Consider the following 19,954-nt stretch of genomic DNA (forward strand, 5'->3'; position numbering starts at 1 on the left):
TTTGGTTTAGTATATAAAAAGTTTTAGATAAAAAAAAAATTAAGAAATTTCATTTTTGTTTTGCTTTAAATTTTTAATGTTATTCCTTTTAATTGACTTTGTATTAATTTTAAATGGAAATAAATGTGATTGGTTTGGAAAATATATTATGTTTACTCAAGCAAATGCAATTTATGTTAATATCGAATTATCCATTAAATAAACAAAAGTCAACCTTATCTTGAATTTTAATTAAATAATTAACAAAAGTCAACCTTATCTTGAATTTCAATTAAATAATTAACCAATAACTAAAATAGATTGAGGATAATTTATATGCTAATTTTAAGATTTTAAAAACTGTTTTAAAATATTGAAACAAATTCTCAATTATTTTAAAATTTATTTAAGGAAAAGAAATAGGGTTTCACCACCCGAGCTTTGTAACAACTCAAACCCACGACTACTACATATTGTTCACTTTGACCCGTTATATATCGCCGTCAGCCTCATAGTTTTCACACCTTTATAAGAAATGTTTCGTTCCTCTCTCAAACCCATATAGGGCTCAACGTCTTCGCTGACACACCATCTGGTATCTAGTTTTGATATCATTTATAAAAGTCCAAACCCACCACTAACAAATATTGTCTGCTTTGACTTGTTACGTAACAACCTCACGATTTAAAAACATGTCTATTAGGGAGAGGTTTCTACACCTTTATAAGAAATGTTCTATTCCCCTCTCCAATCGATGTGAAATCTCACAATTTAAACGATTATACTAAAAAGAATTTAGTATAAATCCGACCCAGGTTTCTTTTATGTCTCATATTTAGTGACTTGGTTTCTTCCTCTTTAGCGTGTTTTATTATGTACCCGACTTTTTAGCCACATGCCGTCTTCAAATTTCTTTTTAGACACGTGTAGTCATCAATTTTCTTTTTAGCCACATGTAGTCTTCGATTTTCTCGGTATTCGTGCTCGTCTTTATGTCCAACTTAATCCAAAAAAAAAAAAAAAAAAAAAAACCTAAAATGATATTATTTTTGTGTATTGGGCAACCAAATATTAAATGTAAAAATAAAACAAATATCAAAATATTTAATTGGCTAAAAATAATAATTAATTTTGGATAAAATATATTTTTGCTGTATGGAATTTGAACTTTATTTCTATTTAACTCCACGGCCAAATTCAAAACCATCTGACCCTTCTCATGGCCTCGCAAAACCGCCCTTCCCGATCCCTCGAAAACCCGCCGGAAACCGGTAATCCGATGTCAATTGCCAGTTTTCCGGGCAGAGTAATGGAAACGCTGAAAACCAATCTGGTATTCCGGTCAAAATTGGCAGAATTGAACGGCGCAATGGGCGATTTGGGGACATATATTCCCATAGTCTTATCCCTAACACTCTCCAAGGATCTCAATTTAGGCACCACATTGATTTTCACCGGAATCTACAACATCATCACCGGCCTAATATACGGCGTTCCGATGCCGGTCCAGCCGATGAAATCTATCGCCGCCGCTGCCCTGGCCGATCCCGAATTCGGCGTGGCAGAGATCATGGCGGCCGGAATCTTGACCGGCGGGATTCTGTTTTTTCTGGGTGCGACAGGGCTGATGCAATTGGTTTATAAATTCATTCCGTTGCCGGTTGTGAGAGGAATTCAATTGGCTCAAGGCTTGTCTTTTGCTCTCACGGCTGTTAAATATGTCCGTTATGATCAAAATATGGCGAAATCCAAATCTCTTGACGGTCGTGGGTGGCTTGGATTTGACGGATTGATTCCGGCCATTGTTTGTGCTTGTTTTGTAATCATCGTCAACGGCGCCGGAGAAGAAGAGCACTGTGAAGAACCACCGGCGGAGGGAAGTAAACGAGAGAAGGTGAGGAGGATCGTAACAAAACTTCCATCGGCGTTTATAATTTTCTTGATCGGCGCCGCTTCTCTGTTCATTCGAACGCCGGAAGTGGTGAACGGCGTTAGATTTGGGCCGTCGCCGATGAGTGTCGTGAAGATTACAAAGAGCCAATGGAAAAAGGGGTTTATAAAGGGTACAATTCCTCAGCTTCCTCTGTCCATTTTAAACTCTGTGATCGCCGTTTGTAAGCTCTCCATGGACCTTTTTCCCGGGAGGGTTTTCACCGTCACGTCTCTGTCGATGACGGTGGGGCTTATGAACATGATTGGTTGTTGGTTCGGCGGCGTTCCGACCTGCCACGGTGCTGGTGGGCTTGCTGGTCAGTACAAGTTCGGCGGCAGGAGCGGCGCGTGCGTTGCCTTGCTCGGCGCCGCAAAGTTGCTGCTTGGCTTGGTTCTCGGAAGCTCTATTGCAAAGGTTCAGCTTTTTTTTACCTTTATTTAGTCAACGGAGGTTTAGAAAAAATGAATAGGAGTTGACCTTATAAGAGTTGACTTCACCATATTGACAGATATGCCTTCCTTTTTGAATTTTTACTTTATAAGAGTTGACCTTTTAATCGTTCACTTCGTATGCTAAACAGATTTTAAACCAATTCCCGGTAGCAATTTTGGGAGTTCTACTACTATTTGCTGGAGTGGAGTTGGCGATGGCAGCAAGAGACATGAACAGTAAAGAGCAGGCGTTTGTGGTACTGATATGCACTGGTGTCTCATTAGTGGGCTCTAGCGCTGCACTAGGGTTCTTGTGTGGCATGGTGGTGCACGTCCTCCTATGGCTTAGGAAATGGGGCAGAAGAGATCACCATTAAGTTTTACATTGTATTTGATCGTCGATAAATATGATAGAATTTGATGTTTTGAATTAATGTTTGAAGTTCATTTCTTCGAGGTGGTCGAGATGAATTAGATTGCTCTCTAAATATGATGGTTTAGCTTGATTCGGGATTTTGCGAGTAGTTTGTGTGTACCTATTTTATTTTTTTGTACGTGATTTATGATTTTTGAATAATAATGATTTTATCTCGTGTTTTAATGAAAATTTTGTGGGTTGGAGTTTTTTTTCTCTAATATTTATATAAATTAAATAATAATAAGTCATTGTGAATATATTATTCTCTAATAATTAATTAATAATAAGGATAATTTTGCATTGAAATCATCAACTACCAATTTGGCCAAAGTATTAGTGCTCTGATAATTTATTCCCCACTTTCTCAAAATACCCTAAGAGAAAAAGAATAAAATTAATAATTTTATTCTTTTTCTCCTATAATATTATTCTCATATCACCAACAAAAAATCAACACAATGAGTGGTTGTAAATATTAAATAAAATAAGCCTAAATAGGAAAAGATTTAATAAATTATTTAAATATTAAATTGAAAAAGTTTAGTCATGCCTTAAGAAATAATAATTATTATTTTTATTGATTAATAATTCATTATTTAAAGCTACAAAAATTATAAACATTCACGAATAGAACTAAAATTAAAATTTAAACGCTAATAATAAAATATATTTTGTAATGAACTATGAGGGTAAATAGTTTAAAATAAAAATTTACTTAATTTAATATATAATTCCAAAATTACTAATATACATGGTCGGGTTAGGTTGGGTTGAAGATTTTTTTAACCCAACCCGAACTAGTTCGAGATTGGTTGGATTGGTAACCCAACACAAAACTTTTCACAACCGAACCCTGTTTTTTGATTTTATTTACCCATCAATCAAATTTGTTTTTTGATTTTATTTACCCACCATTTATAATTCTATTTTCGGATTGGTTATCAAATTTGTTTTTTTGATTTTATTTACCCACCATTTATAATTATTCGGAGACCTAAAATATTAAAAATTCACAAATAAACACAAATCAATTCATAATTATTAAAAAAAAAAATTCTTAATATACTTTTTATAATTTTATTTGGCTCAAATATTTTATAATTATTCGGAGACATAAAATATATTAAAAATTCACAAATAAACACAAATCAATCCATAATTATTAAAAAAAAAAATTCTTAATATACTTTATATATTTTTATTTGGCTCAAGTATTTTGTCTCACGAATCCGAACTCGGCTATACAAATTTTTTTTTTAATATACTTTATATATTTTTATTTAGCTCGGTCAATCCAAAGATCTTGTCTCACGAACTCGAAATCGAGTCGAGTTCGGATTCAGAAAAAATGAATCTAACCTTATTCAAAATGCTAATCCAACCCAACCCAACCTATTGTATGAGTGGTCTGTTTGAATGTACACTCCTAAATACAATTACATAATTATTTATTTATTAAAAAAAATACTTTTTACTCGTTGATCGGGTAATTTCCTCTATTTTTGTGTTCAGCACCTCTTTTCATCAGCTTACTTAACTCGGTCCGTTACCGCCATATTTGTTTCTTCTTTCCACAATCTGATCGCCTTCGGCTTCAATTTCAATCAATGATCGAACTTCATCGATTACTCCCTCTTTTTGATCTGTAATTTGATTCTTATTTTTCGGATTAAGTGCGTCGCCGGGATATTGAACGCGTTTCTGGCCGATTCGGGTGAATGGCGATTTTGATCCAGATCTAGGGTTTTACTTCCATTTCTCTCTGAAATTGGCGCATTCTACCGTTTCTTTTTGCTAGAGTTTCTCTTTGAGGCTTGAGAGATTCGTATCTCGCGTCTGTGGAGGTAATTACATTTTTCGTTCTACTGTCTTTTTCGTTGTATGTTTGCAACTTTAGGTCTAAGGTAGAAATGTTTGGTTTAGATACTTGTAATTGACGGTGTCCTGGTATTTCTTGGCGTATTGTGATTCGAATTCTTGGATTGCTTTGTATCGACATTCCTCTAGACTAATTGGCATAAGGATGTATCGCGTTGAATTCTGTTTACTCGGATGTTTTCACTCTTTCGATGAAATTTTGAATTCTATCCGTTTATTAAATGACGCGATCTGATTTTTTTTTCAATTAATATGGATTAACATTATGAAGATCAAAACAATTTCATGGCAACGGAAATTATCTAGCTGAGTTTTATTTTAGTTCCACGGTAGCTTTAGCCGATGATAGTCTCATTATTCGATAATGAAAGTCCATTAATTATGCGAATGGTTTTCATGATATTTTTGTAGAGTTTGAGCTTACCGAGTTGAAGATGGCTGTCAAAACAGCGCAATCATTTAGAGATCGGACGCATGAATTCCAGAACATAGCAGAAAGGCTAAAGAAGTCTTTCTCATCTGGCACTGGAACAACAGGACCAAGTGTTGGTTTAAAATCAGAAGAGCAGCGTTCTGCTGTGGCTCTGCAGTCAGAATTTAATAAGAGGGCTTCCAGGATTGGGTTAGGGATACACCAGACATCTCAGAAACTCTCAAAGTTGGCAAAATGTAAGTAGTTGAATTGAAAGTAATCTGCAGTGCAGTGCAGCTGTGCCGTCTTGAAGTATGTAGTTCACTGCAGACACCATTTTCAGTATTTATGGTGATTTAAGCATGTCATGTTGACTCATTGATAAATTTCCTTAATTTGAGGGCCTTGTTTAGAAAGAAGTTGGCAGATTTTGGTATGCATTGTGCCTTAGTAAGATGTTTGAGTGGGTAACATGTGGGATGGTTCATACGATTCAATTAGGCATTGAACATTTTCCTTGAGAGTCCATTTAATTATCCAAACATATTCTTCAACTCTGAAAAACTGCATCTGTGATTCAATCCCTTCGTAAATTGCAACTTTTTGAGACCTTAAATTTAGGCAGCTGATTTTATTTAGGCCTGCGGAATGCAAGGGAGAACTAGGGAGGAAACATTTCTCTGTTTTGCATGGGTTGGTTTTATTGTCAGTTACGAAATTGAGCTTAATGCATGTGGAGGAAGAGAGTGCCTAATGTTGCCAATGAAAATAATTTTTCTTAAAGATAATGCATGGAGATTAACAGCGAAACTTTCCAATTTGTTTGATTGAATTTTGATGTTCACATCATGATTTCCAGTGGCAAAGAGGACTTCAGTTTTTGATGACCCAACAATGGAAATTCAGGAGCTAACTGCACTTATTAAGCAGGACATTACAACATTGAACTCTGCAGTTGTAGATCTTCAGCTTCACTGCAACTCTAGACATGAAAATGGAAACATGTCCAGCGATACTACTAGTCATTCAACCACTGTGGTGGATGATCTTAAGAATCGCCTTATGAGCACAACTAAAGAATTTAAAGAAGTTCTAACTATGCGAACAGAAGTAAGCCCAAATGTTACACTGCTTTGTTTTTTCTTGAATTGGCTTTTCTCTCTCATTGATAGCCTATTCCAACATTTTTTTAAAATGCTTACATTATATGTTGGTTTAATGAAGAATTTGAAGGTTCATGAGAATAGAAGACAGCTATTTTCTTCTACTGCTTCAAAGGAATCTACAAATCCTTTTATGCGCCAACGCCCTTTAGCTTCCAGGTCCACTGCTGGTGCCTCAAGCGCACCCCCTCCTCCGTGGGCCAAGCCATCTACATCTTTTTCCAAAACATCTCCCGGGTGAGAATTTTTTAAAATTGTTATGGGTGATATATTTCACGAACTTTCTAATTTATGCAAGGCATATTCTCAACTGACTAGTTTTAGATGACAGAGGGGTATCTTTAAAATATAATCTTGTGGTTTATGGTGCTTGCAAAGGCACCGTCCTGAACCTGCTGGTCTACAAATGAACTACCACTGAATTGGCTCATGTACTATATGATAGGGCTGAAATTACTAGTGTATGAACTTATGTGTGTGAAGGGGAACCATGTGAGAGGGTGTGTTTGGGTGGGGCTTACAGGTTTTGTTAGTTATACGAGGGGCCCTGTAGGTGGAGGCTTATAGGGGTCAGTCGCTTTGTAGGGGAGGGCATCTTTTTGGTTTTTATTTTCTGGACCTTCTCTTGTGCCTTGTGTGAAGTAGGCCTGGGAAGCTCTTGAAACCTCCTTGGCTATAGTATGTTGATAAGTAAAATGGTTGGTGCAGCCTATCACTTAATGTTCAACTCTGGGTCCTAGTCCTCATAATTCACCAAATGTTAGCTTTATCTTTTAAAGGATAAACTCAATCATTTGATGTATGAAGCCTCTTATATTATCAGGGCAATAACATTGAATCCCAGAATTCTTTTATCATTGGCATTTATGAAAATTGCTGTACTTTATAAAATAACCTTTTCTGAACTGCCTTATTTTATTCATTTTCTTTGGATCGGTAATAGACTTAGAAATTATTATTGGCCAGGCAAGGCTTCTTCAATTCGTTATTATTGCCAATTGGAGGAATATTCGTAATTTGCCTTTATTTTGTTGATGCCTTCTCTTGTGTTGCATGTGTTTCCAACGAAAGTTCACATGTAGCTCCTATATTAAGAAAAGTTCTCAACTTCATAGTCGTGTCCTATTTTTTCTTCTTTGCTTGAAATCCCTTTCTTTGGTCTTGCTGTTTCTATTTCCTGTCAAACTTAATTAAACATTTATTTTGTGGTGAAATAAGAAATTATGTTGCTTGTATTGTACAGGAAGCAGGTAGATGGGGAGAGTCAACCATTGTTACAGCAGCAACAGCAACAGCAACAGATGGTTCCATTACAAGATACTTACATGCAGAGCAGAGCTGAAGCTCTTCAAAATGTAGAATCCACTATTCATGAATTGAGCAATATCTTCAACCAGCTGGCAACTCTGGTTTCTGAACAAGGAGAGATTGCAATCAGGTTCTACCCTCATGCACCTATTTCAGAATTGCTGATTAAATGATTACATTTATGTTACAAACAGAGCATGAAACTTGGGTCATATATTGAAATTATCTGTATGGTTTTGGTATCCATAAAATGCAAATTGATCTCAACTCTGTAAGAGTTTGATGTGCTACACAAGACGAATGGGTCTAAATATCGCCTTTATTAAAACTGGATAAGTTTACCTGCCAAAGCTTCTAAATGTATTGGGTCATTTTACCATTTATTTTATCAGTAATATAAGATTCAGTCATGTAGTCAGCGAGATTTCCATGAAAGTTGGTTTCATCTGATGATGTTTTTAAAGGGGGTTCCCCAACCCTGCCTTCTAATAAAAATTTGGCTAGTTGGATTTCACTTCAGTTATTAAATTGCTATGGTTAAAATTTGCAGTTTTTGTTATGCATGTGTGTATGTATGTACGCGTGCACGTTTTCTTTTATAAGAAATGAGAGATATAACTGACACGGGGAATCAAACCAAAGAACAACATATGTGCTTTGTGGATGAGGAATCCCTAAGCCTAAAAAGAGGAGTCAAACAAGATCTCCCATCTATATTGTCAGTTTTTTGAAAAAAAAAAAAAAAATCCAATAAAATATATGAAAGAGAATAACCTAGCTAAGATATTACAACACTTGTGCTTAGTAATCAAAGTGGAGGAACAGAATCATTCAAAGGAAGTGGTTACTTCTATTTTTCAATCTGGTGAAATAAGACGAATATTTTGGATATTCTTGCTACTTATTGTTCATTTTTCTGTGATTGTTAAAACTGGAGTAGAGCAGGTGAGTCTTGATAACTTGTTATTTATTTTGATGACTGATTTGGTAATTTGCTGGTTTAGTGCATCTGAGTAACTGGCTAAGATAACCTCTTATTGGCCTAACTTAGACTAAATTCACTTATGTAAAGACAACATTTAGTCAGTTACATTCACCATTTCCCAAACTTCTCTTTTTCATTCGATGTCCTCTGTTGTCGTTCTTTTTTTTTTTTTTTAATATTTTGAATGTGGAGAAGTGGGAAGAGGAGAGTAAGAGGGAATATCCCTCTTAGCTACTAGAGTTACAAGAAACTCTCCTATAGACTTGTATGCCAAAAGAATAATAATTGCTATGAGACTAAACTAACCCTCAAAATTTCTTTAGGGTTCTAATTTAATACCCCACAATATCACACCAATCATATTTCTCCAAACTATCCGGTTAGCACAAATGATATGTATTTCCACGATATATAGTTTCAGGCTAATTACATTTTTCGTATTTCATAAGTCTCCTATTAGATTGCAGTTCAAAAGTTAATATCGGTTGGTCATTGCAGGATTGACGAGAATATGGACGATTCTCTGGCAAACGTCGAGGGGGCACAGGGAGCTTTGCTCAAGTATCTAAACAACATATCTTCAAATAGGTGGTTGATGATCAAAATTTTCTTTGTACTAATATTCTTCCTTATTGTTTTCCTATTCTTTGTGGCATAGTCGCTGAAAAGAGATGTAATTGGAAAACTCAAGAGAAAAGAAGAAAATGTTTTTTGTTGTCTATTATTAGTAGCCTTTCGTATTCTTTCATATACTACCCTTAGCCACCCCCATTTTATACTTTTCAGACGGATTATCTGGATTCTGGTACAGTATAATGTCGATAATGTGTCAGTTTGTGAATTGTAAGAGGAGTCGATAACATCGTGACGATTGCCATAGCAATCGGTAAACCCTTTTTTCCTCATTAATTTATACTTGACAATTTCTGTCTCCATATATCGTATAAGCTGTAAATTTTCAGGTTCATGTCGAGAAGGAATGTATATGCCTTCTCCGTCATCTAATTTGGAGAATGCATCGCTCAACAACTCATCTTACAACAGATTGAAGATCGGCCATTATAGATCTCGTCCTCTTATTCATGGGAGGATTTTAACAAGGACGACAAATGGTTTAAATGGAAGGTACGTAAAAGATAGAATCCATGGTAATGAGCATCTCACTTGGAAGTGAATATTATAACTTTTGGTTGATCATTACACTTCATAGTTGTCCTTTACTGCTTCCGAGCGTAGTGTTTGGATAATCAAGTGGAAGTAGAAGAAAGGACCAATGTAGAAGCTAAACAAGGTAATGAATTGCAACCTTTAGACTCTTGCAAGGGATTCTCTCCATCCACAAAGGACTTCTAGTTATTGAGGTAATTATCAAGTCATTATAGTCTCCATGTTCATGAAGTTTCTTACGTCCAATTGACTAAATAAATTCGGTTTTAAATTCTACTTCAAAAGATTGACTCGTAATAGCTTAATGGTTTTAAACCTTCTTCACTTATGTTCTATGGACAAAGTTTTGAAGCATCATTTTCATAATTTTATGTAACTATCGATGATTTTTGGACTTGAAGAGAGCAATGAGATGCACAATTCATATGGATCATAGAGAAATTTTAAACTTAAATTCGATTCGTACAAAATTCACGGTAATTATTGGATTGTGTCTTCGTTTAATTTTGATCTTAAGATCCTCATTTGACATAACTATGATCGATTTAAAGTGGTCGGGTTTATTGAACTCCACGAATTAAAGTCCTAGGAAAATTTTAGATTTTAATGGTTGAAATTGGGAATTGGCAAATTTGACTATTTGTTTTTGAAAAAAATTGTGTTTTTGAATATTTTTTTGTTTATGTAGAGTTATGTTTGTGCAATGGAGGAATCCACTTTTGAGATTTTAAAGATTTTTTAAATTAATAAGTAAATTATTGGAAATTGAATGAAAGATTTAAAAAAATTACCTTGTTATTTCCATTTTAGGGTAAATGTATTTAAAAATTACAGTGAAAATTGAGTATTTGATAATTATTTTGTTTTTACAGCAATTTTCATATTATAAGCTAGATTTTAATTTTTAAATCAATTTTTTTTAGTTATTTAAACATTTTTTTTTTCCGTTTAAAGACGACAACTAAAAACTTGGGAATATAGCCGCGAAGTTAATTTCTCCCCCCAGAAAATCTCTATCTAGCCTCACCTCCCTACTCACCACCCTCACTGCCACCGACCGCCGCGCAGCCGCCCGCCGTCTCTCTCTTTTCTGCTTCGCAGTCGCACCGTCCTCTCTTTCGCCGGCGGCTTCTTCTTTTCCGCTTGTCCGAACCGCCGCCCGCAATCCTTCCGCCAACCAAACCCTCAAACCCTGGGTTTCACTATCTTCACGGTTCGGTTCGGTTCAGTTTTCGTTTCACCTTCAATTCCTTTCTAAAACCGAACCGTGAAAACCACTATATAAGCTTCGATTTTGAGCAATTTTAATGAAGGAGAGGGCTTTTGCCCCTAAAAACCCGAATGCTTCGCCCCTGCATCCGTTCCTCCTCCCCTCTCGCCGCCATTGGAGTTCAAAGCCCAACTCCCATTCTTAACCTGCCATGCGTTTTGCTTCAATTCCCGCCATTAATTATCCTCACCGACTTACCCGGAAATTTTGCTCTTCGGTGAATTATTCCACTTCCTGTGCTCTTAGCAGTATAAACATCATCGAAGACAGCAATACTCACAGTTGGAAATACCTCGATTTGCAGTCACGAATGCAGAACTATGCGGCTTCTGGTGATCTTCCTGAAGCTTTAGAGACTCTGAATTTCATGAAAAATGTTGCCGGGAAGCCCTCTGTATATGATTACAACGCGTTGTTTCATAGATATTTGAGTTCTGGAAATGTTTCGGTAGAACAATTGGTTCAGGTCTATATCGGAATGAAGAATATGGGGCCATCCCCAAACAGAACAACTTTCAACATACTTCTTAATGGATTTCTGTCATTAGGTTACCTGAGAGATGCATATTTCTTTGCAGAAGAGATGACCAAAAGTGGGATGAATCCATCTTTCACATCCTTGTCCAAATTGCTTAAAAGTTCGATGAAATCAGGTAATTTAGTGGATTCTGTTTGGATATTCAAGTTCATGTTGAGATTAGATCATTTGCCTACTGAACCCACTGTGGCTATGTTTATTTGTATGCTTTGTAAAGCCAGGATGTTGGAAGAGGCATACAGGTTTTGTGCTAAACTGATATCTAAAAATCTTAATTTTCAAGCATATGTGTTTAATCCTGTTCTTTGGGCATTGTGTAAGTGTGGCAACAGTTCTCTAGCTTTGCAGTTGTTTTATATGATGAAAAAGAATGGCATAGCTCATAATGTATGTTCATATACTGCTTTGCTTTATGGATTTGGAAGGGAATGTTTGTGGGTTGATCTTTATAGTTTCTTAGATCAAATGAGAAGTGATGGATGTAAGCCGAACGTCGTTACTTACACGGTTATTATTAAGTTTCTTTGTGATGATGGGAGGATTGTTGAAGCATTTGAAATCTTGAAATCCATGGAAATTGAGGGTTGTGATCCAGATTTGGTAACTTATAATATAATTATCCGTGCACTTTGCCTTTATGATAGAGCGTGCGATGTTGTTGAGCTTTTACAGTTGATTCATCATAGAGGTTTTTCCCCCGATCCGTATACATATGCTGCTTTGGCTGGAGGGATTATGAAGGTAGGAAAGACCGAAATTGCTTATGAGTTATTACGTAAAGTGTTCACGAGAAACTGTACTGTTGACGTTGTTGTGTACAATATATACTTCCATTGCTTGTGTCGAAATAATAGATCAAGAGAAGCCTTTTCTCTTTTGAAAAGTATGACGAAAGGAGGTATTGTTCCAACTACTGTGTCGTATAATACAGTTTTAAGGGGCTTTTGTAGAGACAATGAAATTCAACATGCTTTGAAGCTATTAGAATGCTTCGAGTGGCCTGAGAGCGGCCCTGATGTCGTTTCATTCAATACGGTTCTCTCCGCTGCATGCGAACTTGGGGATTTAGTTCTAATTCAGAGGGTTTTGCAATACATGGAATGTAGAGGTGTTGAGCCAGATGTAAGAAGCTTGACTTGTTTGGTTCGATATTTGTCTACAGTGGGACGATATTCAGAATGTTGGAGATTATTGGAATACATGATGTGTAACGGCCCCGTTCCCTCGAGTGTCACTTTCAATATCTTCCTAGACAAGCTTTGCAGAAATGGATTTACTAGTAAGGCGTACCAGATATTTGAGCGTATACAAAAAGCTGGGTTATCGCTTGACCGAAAAACATATAATATTCTTCTACGTTCCTTTTTAAGAAAGCGTGATATCGATCTGGTGGAACGTCTTATTCAGGATATGTACAAGCAGAGATTGAATCCTGATCTTTTTATATATGGTTCCAACATTAGTGGACTTTGTCAAGAAGGTAACATTTCTACTGCTCTCTTTACTAGGGGTCGAACTCTAGGGAATGGACTTACTCCATCTATGGAAACGTGCAATAGATCGTTGAAGACCGTTATCCATAAAAATAAGCATCGGGATATGACTTGTCACGGGATGGTGACGGCGTAATGGCACAATTCAATTATTTGAGTTCTAAAGAAGGAACTTTCATTGGTTCTGAATCATGGTTTATATAGCATGGGAAAATTTGTTCGAAATAGAATTCGAGGGCTTGTGAATGGCTATATGTGTGAAGAACGAGCTACTGACCACATTCTCATCCCGTGCACCAACATCATGAAATGCGACGAGCAGTGTCGACGGACCTTTTCCATGAAGCTTGCCCTGTTTTTCCTGGTATGGAGATTTAATTAAAATATCTTGTTTGTGTCATAAATCTCCATAATGCATTGCTTAAGATCAGAGAAAATTTTAGGCCCTGTTTCTCTCATCTTATATCTTCTTTGTAAGTCTCAATTCAGAAGCCAGCAAAATTTTGTTGAGGTAATTTGTATCTTAGCATCTTCTTCGAGTCTTGGGCGAAGTTAGCTATGTACTCTGCTGTTGTCGATATTAGTGACTACGAGGGTAGAAAAGATGATATCTGAGCTCGAATTAAGCTACGTTTATCGAGCGTTAGTTTTGGTTGTCTTAGACTGGAGATAAAGATATGAATTTGTTCCCTTTTTATGAAACTTTTTCTTTAAAAAACTTCGAGAGCTGCTGCAGACGACTGTAGTTACTGCCAGGATTTGTGATGTCTTTTTCTCACAGGATCTCTGTTAGAAATAAATAACCCATGTGTTTATTATGTGTGTCTTAATGTAACGGGTTTGTCTGGAAATATACGTACCCATATTTTTTCCACCGCGTCGTGCATTTTGTGTCATTGCCCTTCGTCCCGTTTCGATTGTTATAAACCGTTTACTACTCATCATTTGTTTTTTTTTTCTGCATATTTTGGCTGCTTTCTATTACTTTCCCAGTTCATTATGAGAGTATCTTATTTTTCTGCTACTTGACTCCAACTCTTTTCTATATGGTTGCCCAATTAACATTTTTATTCATTGAGACAAATATTTGGTGAATCCAGGGATTGAACAAACTCAGCACAATGCCATTTATGTTGATCACTGGTTGATGGGTTGCAAACTAAACCAACGATGCTTGGAACCTGTCGATGATTGATTCCTATAGCTGCGCATGGCAACGGTTCGGCCAAGTCGATTAGTCCTTGAATGCACAAGGGCTCTGCAAATTTTCTCCTAACCAGACGGCCATGAGAGGACGACCAGTTAAATCAACAAGGTTGAGAGGTATCCATGGTGGCTGCTTCCATCTTGAAAGGGTAATCAAAATTGATGGGAATTACATACGAGATTGAATTTGAAAATAAAAATACTATCGGGATCAGATATTACTATCCATGGGTAGGCGTTTTTAGTTGATTTTTCTCATTTCAAAGTGAACATAGTTCAACGATAATTAGCACGAGCTCAATCTATCCAGAACATCTAATAATTGTTGAACTCAAGGGGAATGAATGAACTTGCAAAATGCAAACATATATATATATATATATATTATACTATCCTCACACAGTATGCTCTACTAATTATTCATTATCATAGCAATTATGCCACAAAATTGAAGAGGGGCCAATACAAGAGCATGGAGTGTGTGATTATACAAGTATAAACCTTGCAACATCTGCAATTTTCAGTTCCTACAGAAACGAGCAATTTCACAACGATCATGACTCACTCAGAACGTCCGACGTGCACCATATAACCGCCTATATATTGACAGTGGTCGGATTTACTACAAGAGGAGCCTGTCGAAGGAACGTACCTGTAACAGCTGAAGAAAGGATGAGCTTGAACATACTACACTTGTATCAGTCTAACTTTCAGATTCTTGCAGAACCCATCCATCCAGAGAACTTGCATGTAAAACATGGCACTGTAGTCAAGCTGCTGCCCTCTCTAATCACCCTGTTGTTGTCTATTTGTGCCCTCAAGAGAGCCAACGATACTCTCACCGACCTCGTTTTTGCAAAGCGGGCACAGGGCGTTGATCTTCAACCATTTATCTACACATTCCTTGTGGAAAAAGTGAGAACATGGCAACTCTCTCAGTTCATCATTGTTAGCATATTTCGCCAAGCAGATGCAACAGACCTGCACATAATTTTTAAAACAATTAGCATTAGCTTAATTTTCATATTTAATGAATGCATCAGAACTAGGCTCTCATCAAACACTCGAGGTAACCATCATGAAATGGAAAAGTATATCTAGGCAGGTGGTCAATACAACTTTTTATAGGTGAAAGTGATCGATAAAAAAACAAATCAAGATGAACCCATCTTCGTCATAACCAAACTTCATATCTCGAACCACGCCCGAGGAGCCGAGGAGAGATATATATGAGACCATATCTCGCCTTTTTTTCACCTTCAAACTTTCCCTTCCTCCCCCTGAGCTCGAAACTCTGGTGGAGGACGAATAGAAACCAATTCGTGTAGGTGTCCATGAAGAAAGGTCTTTTTGACATCGAGCTGATGCAGTGACCAAGATCTGTTAGCTGTTAGCTGTTAGCTGACACTGACAGAATGACTCGTATGGAATTTTTTTGAGTTTGGCCACAGGAGAAAACGTCTCGACAAACTTTCGTCATATAATTTCCATATCAACTAGTAATCCATTTCACGAGTTGCATGAAGTGAGATTTCCCTTGTAGCAGATTAAACCCTTTTCACAAGAGAAATATCAGAGGCCTTTCAGCCAGGTAAGTTCTGCATAATCTACAACTGACAGCTGATTTATCAGCAACTAATTATGCAGCAGACGCCATGCAGATAGAGTAAATAAACTTAAGGAATGAGACTTTTGTGTAGTTAGTTAGTCAAAAGTGCTTATAACAAATGTGTTTCACGTAAAATCATTGGTCCAAGAAATAATTCTAAACACACTCTATGAATAAAAAAGAAACTAAGATTACATTAAGGCTTGCAGACAGACAAGAAAAACGATCAGAATACAACCCAATCGTTAATGTCCGTTCTTTTTAGTAACGTTTTTGAAAAACAAAATAGCAAAATATGCTCAGTAACCTTTTTTTGTTTTCCGTTTTTTAAAAAAAGTTAGACATCTTAGAGGGAAAAAATTTAGGAAGAAATGTAAGGCAAAACGGTTAGGGCGAGAAAGATACGTTTGGGAGGGGAAAAAAGGCCATGAGAGATAGTTTTTAGAGAGATGTTCAAGAGAGGAAGACAAGCTAAAAGAGAAGAAATTTATAACAGATAAAAAATAGAGAAAAAGAGAAGAAACAATGACTAACAAAACAGGTTGTATGGTACTTACAGCATCTTCTCCTGAAATCGCTCGCTCCTTTTCAGTTCCAGCAGCCACAACCCCTCCTCCTCCTTCACCAGCCCCGGAGTTGTTTTCTCTATCATCTCCACTTCTACTTTTCTTCAGCTTAAACTTATAAGTTGGCAATGCATTAATCGATTCTGTTGTGGCTCCTCGGGTCTGTGTCAAGTCCTCTCTAAAGCCAAGGATGGAAATTATACAAGGTAGGCAACAGCATATGGTTACACATAGAATGAAGGGCATGGCATAACCAATACAGCTAAAGGTAAGAAACACTATACATAGCCTGCAAGTAAAGAGGAAGAAATTAATAAATCCATTCTAGAAACAATCATATGCATCGTCTACATATGCATATGGTGTAAGAACACGGACCTGTACAAATTAGGAGCCTCAGAGGCTGATGAATGCCCTCCAAAGATCCAAACGTTACCAACTACAAACCAAATAGCAAAGAAGCAATCCAGGCCCATCTTAAAATATTCAACCAAAACTTTTACCCTGCAGTCAAAATTACCACAAGTCCCAACTGTAAGGGCAATTATTGCTCAACTTCTGGAAAAAAGAAGGGAAAAAATGCCTCATGAAAAGATAAAGAAACAAGGAATTGAGTAGCTATGGCAAGCAAGAGACTGCCACACCCTTGGCCGTCATTATCATAGACATTTGATATTTAATCAATCTAGGTCAAGGTCATGGCAATATGGCATACATATCGTCACTAAGTCCAAGAGAAAGGAATAAAATAAACGCGTGATGATGAATCTGTGATCCAGTGAAAATGGCAACCTGCCAACTGAGACTGACATGCCCTTATGAGGTAAGTTGAACAGCTTCAATAAGATGTAAAAATGTAGGGAATTAGGATCTCTTGCATAGTTCGAAAATTTAAGTATGGGAATGAAAAAGAAGATAAAAGGTGTGCGAATAGATTCTCCCTCCCAACTCAGCTTTCATGATTTCAAAGAAATAGCTATCAGCAAGTATAAATCAATGAACTAATCTTGTGAACTGAAAAACCAAATACCGATACATCTAAAAGTAATGCCACAAGATAGCAGGAATTAATTTATCTACCAATCAAGTCCAATTATTAAATTTTATACTGGTACAAGCATTAAAAAACCAATACCTTGCTGTCAGTAATCCTGACCCTACACTGCCTCTGGGGGATGGGGCAGGATGATGAAGTTCTTCGCCTTCTGATGCCCTAGAAACTGAAACAGAGAATGGCCCAGCAGGAACATTAATGCGATTAGAATTCTGACTAGGTTGAAGATTATCTTGTTCTGAAGCCTGATTACGGTGTCGATAACGCCAATAGAGAAGAGGAAGTGTCGCACCACACCCAGATGCATATCCCACAATCCATGCAAACAAAGGTGCACGAGGTTTTTCATTCTTTGACAATGATAATACTATAATAGCTGCAATAATCTGGCTCATAGTGAGTAGTAATTCAATAGATATCCATAAGCCAGAATTTAATGGACTTCTACGACGTCGCGAATCTCCTCTTCTTATGAATGAAGAATTTCTAGAATTTGATCCAGTAGTAGAAATTGAAGGTTGAGACGAAGGAACTCGTGTACTACTTGAAGGTCTATCTTCAGGCTGTGATGAATTTAAGCCATTTGAATTCCTACCATGGGGCAAACTAGAGGGAGCAGAATCACCAGTACCAGTTATGTTAATGATATGCTCACTGCTGCTGATATTTTCTGGCTGGGCCATTAATAAAGGGTAAGAGTCTTCTTCGCTTTCACAATTTAGTTCCACCGAGGGAACATCCATCTAAGTCCAATAACACAATAAAGGACAACGAAAGCATAGAACTCTAGAACAAGGCTGCCGTGTTTGGCCCACCACAGGTCACTTCTGATTATCAACTGCTCAAGATTTAACACCAATTTGATATATCGGTCAATGCGTAATCAGAAACCCAATTTGGCAACCACCACAAAACGTTGACCTTTTTCTCAAGCATGACATTTTTTGCCCAAAATGATAAGGTTGCTTAATTTGGCTCAAACATTATTTGACCTTCCAAGGGGCAAAACAACAAAGAAATGGAACAAGACATTTTATAGTTTATAACTTACTACAATCTCCCGTATCCTTTTTTCATTTTTTATTAAAAAAGGCTTCAATCTGGCTAATTAGATCAAATATAACAATATAGCATTCTTTAACTGATTCAAATAGAAAAGTAAAATTTCAGAGACTAATGAACAAAACATTTCACTAACCATTGTTGAACACATGCAGTAGAGACATGTAAAATTAGACCAAAAAAAAAAAAAAAAAAAATCTCATAGGTAAGTATATCACTTACAGATAACTTAAACTGATGTTGCTGCAGCCCCTTGATACAATTCTGTCAATTCACAAAGCTTCCGATCTGAAAAAACACGAATAATTATATTAAAGAAGTAAATAACCACCAGGAGTTTAGCCATAGTTCTCAAACAAACATGAACTATCATACTGACGAAAGATCTCGAATTCAATCAACTAGTTACTAAATTCCTCAGACACACCATACACAACTAGTATCTAAACTTCCAAATTAAGGTTAAGAGGCCAACAACAAATGGAAAGTCAAATAAAGATTTACATGTGATAAGTAAATAACAGTTTCACCCGACGATATCGAGCACGGATAGCTATGGTTTTTCACAGATATAAGCTCCTCCATGCCACGACCACCACGGCACAAAGAAAGCAAGAGCAGAAGAAGAAACAAAGGAAAGAAATCACAAAACAGAGATGAAGGAGACCTCTCTTCCAAGCAATATGACATTTCTAAATAGTTGCATTACTTGCGTCGTTGATGAAAGATCTCTACAGCTTTTGTTTAACAATAAATAATAATAACAAACTAAAGGTCTAACACAAAATATCAGAAGAAAGAAATATGGTTAAACAAACGAACACCGAACTCTCAAAATTTCCATCAGTTTCTCAGAATCAAATGAATCAAATGAACCAAATAAACAAAGACTAAGTGCACAACTCCAACCATTGTTTCGAACAAAATACAAAAGCAAAATCCACGTAGAACCGAACTACAAATTGATTATCCCAAAGTACACAGATCAAAATCCCTAACTCCACAACGTTGACTGACTTCTTACAAATTAAAATGACCCGCCGAAGACCACCGACCGCCCAAAATAATCATCAATTCAAACCCTAGACCTAGACGGTGAAGACAAGAAGCCATTTCCACCAACCTCTACATTCAAAGATACAAACACACAAAGCATTTCGTGAATTTGAACAAAAAGGAAAAGAAAAGGCCAACTCCGACCTGAGACGGAGACCTCACCGGACTGAGTCAGCGCCGACGGAAGCGGGCGGAACGGAGGGTAGAGAGGATTCCGAGGAGTACAGAAACGACGGCGTTTGAAGAATTGAAGTGAATCGGTGAAATTGCTTTATTGGGGAGGGAAGGATAGAGTCAGCTTTAGACCTCCATTGCTTGTGCTTACCTTCGCCTGAGAATCTTTTACTTCTTTTTCTTTTTTAATTTATAAATCATTATTTATTTATTTATTTCGGAATCAGAAAAAAAAAAAAAAAAAGTAAAATT

The 19,954-nt window shown here is 36.7% G+C and overlaps 4 protein-coding genes across 11 annotated transcripts; 3 read left to right on the forward strand and 1 right to left on the reverse strand.

Annotated features, from left to right (window-relative positions):
- The first annotated feature begins 1,173 nt into the window (after positions 1 to 1,173).
- Positions 1,174 to 2,938, forward strand: MOT1 (molybdate transporter 1). The gene is made up of 2 exons (XM_023682080.2): positions 1,174 to 2,326; positions 2,493 to 2,938. The coding sequence occupies exons 1-2, from the start codon at positions 1,199 to 1,201 to the stop codon at positions 2,718 to 2,720; spliced, it is 1,356 nt and encodes a 451-aa protein (XP_023537848.2). The 5' UTR covers positions 1,174 to 1,198; the 3' UTR covers positions 2,721 to 2,938.
- A 1,328-nt stretch (positions 2,939 to 4,266) lies between these two features.
- On the forward strand, positions 4,267 to 9,440 carry LOC111798259 (syntaxin-32). Its single transcript, XM_087125289.1, has 6 exons — positions 4,267 to 4,605; positions 5,051 to 5,308; positions 5,911 to 6,161; positions 6,276 to 6,451; positions 7,458 to 7,652; positions 9,006 to 9,440. The coding sequence occupies exons 2-6, from the start codon at positions 5,074 to 5,076 to the stop codon at positions 9,163 to 9,165; spliced, it is 1,017 nt and encodes a 338-aa protein (XP_086981415.1). The 5' UTR covers positions 4,267 to 4,605; positions 5,051 to 5,073; the 3' UTR covers positions 9,166 to 9,440.
- LOC111786383 (uncharacterized) lies at positions 9,256 to 14,539 on the forward strand. 6 transcript variants are annotated; one of them, XM_087125285.1, is made up of 5 exons: positions 9,256 to 9,393; positions 9,470 to 9,632; positions 9,718 to 9,868; positions 11,249 to 13,339; positions 14,076 to 14,539. In XM_087125285.1, exon 4 carries the CDS (start codon positions 11,255 to 11,257, stop codon positions 13,109 to 13,111), a length of 1,857 nt encoding a protein of 618 aa, XP_086981411.1. In that variant the 5' UTR covers positions 9,256 to 9,393; positions 9,470 to 9,632; positions 9,718 to 9,868; positions 11,249 to 11,254; the 3' UTR covers positions 13,112 to 13,339; positions 14,076 to 14,539. The 6 variants fall into 6 exon arrangements, with proteins under 6 accessions (XP_086981411.1, XP_086981410.1, XP_086981412.1 ...); XM_087125284.1 differs by having other exon boundaries at positions 9,744 to 9,868; XM_087125286.1 differs by having other exon boundaries at positions 9,744 to 9,868; positions 11,523 to 13,339.
- A 47-nt stretch (positions 14,540 to 14,586) lies between these two features.
- On the reverse strand, positions 14,587 to 19,873 carry LOC111798258 (E3 ubiquitin-protein ligase At1g63170). 3 transcript variants are annotated; one of them, XM_023681292.2, is made up of 6 exons: positions 19,691 to 19,873; positions 18,695 to 18,760; positions 17,492 to 18,248; positions 16,735 to 16,860; positions 16,348 to 16,645; positions 14,587 to 15,162 (listed from the first exon to the last, which is right to left on the reverse strand). In XM_023681292.2, exons 3-6 carry the CDS (start codon positions 18,151 to 18,153, stop codon positions 14,968 to 14,970), a joined length of 1,281 nt encoding a protein of 426 aa, XP_023537060.2. In that variant the 5' UTR covers positions 18,154 to 18,248; positions 18,695 to 18,760; positions 19,691 to 19,873; the 3' UTR covers positions 14,587 to 14,967. The 3 variants fall into 3 exon arrangements, with proteins under 3 accessions (XP_023537060.2, XP_023537061.2, XP_086981414.1); XM_023681293.2 differs by having other exon boundaries at positions 19,673 to 19,873; XM_087125288.1 differs by lacking the exon at positions 14,587 to 15,162 and adding an exon at positions 15,171 to 15,735.
- Positions 19,874 to 19,954: the final 81 nt, after the last annotated feature.

The sequence above is a fragment of the Cucurbita pepo genome, chromosome 7, assembly GCF_057944985.1.
Source record: "Cucurbita pepo subsp. pepo isolate OVF chromosome 7, ASM5794498v1, whole genome shotgun sequence".
NCBI lineage: Eukaryota > Viridiplantae > Streptophyta > Magnoliopsida > Cucurbitales > Cucurbitaceae > Cucurbita > Cucurbita pepo.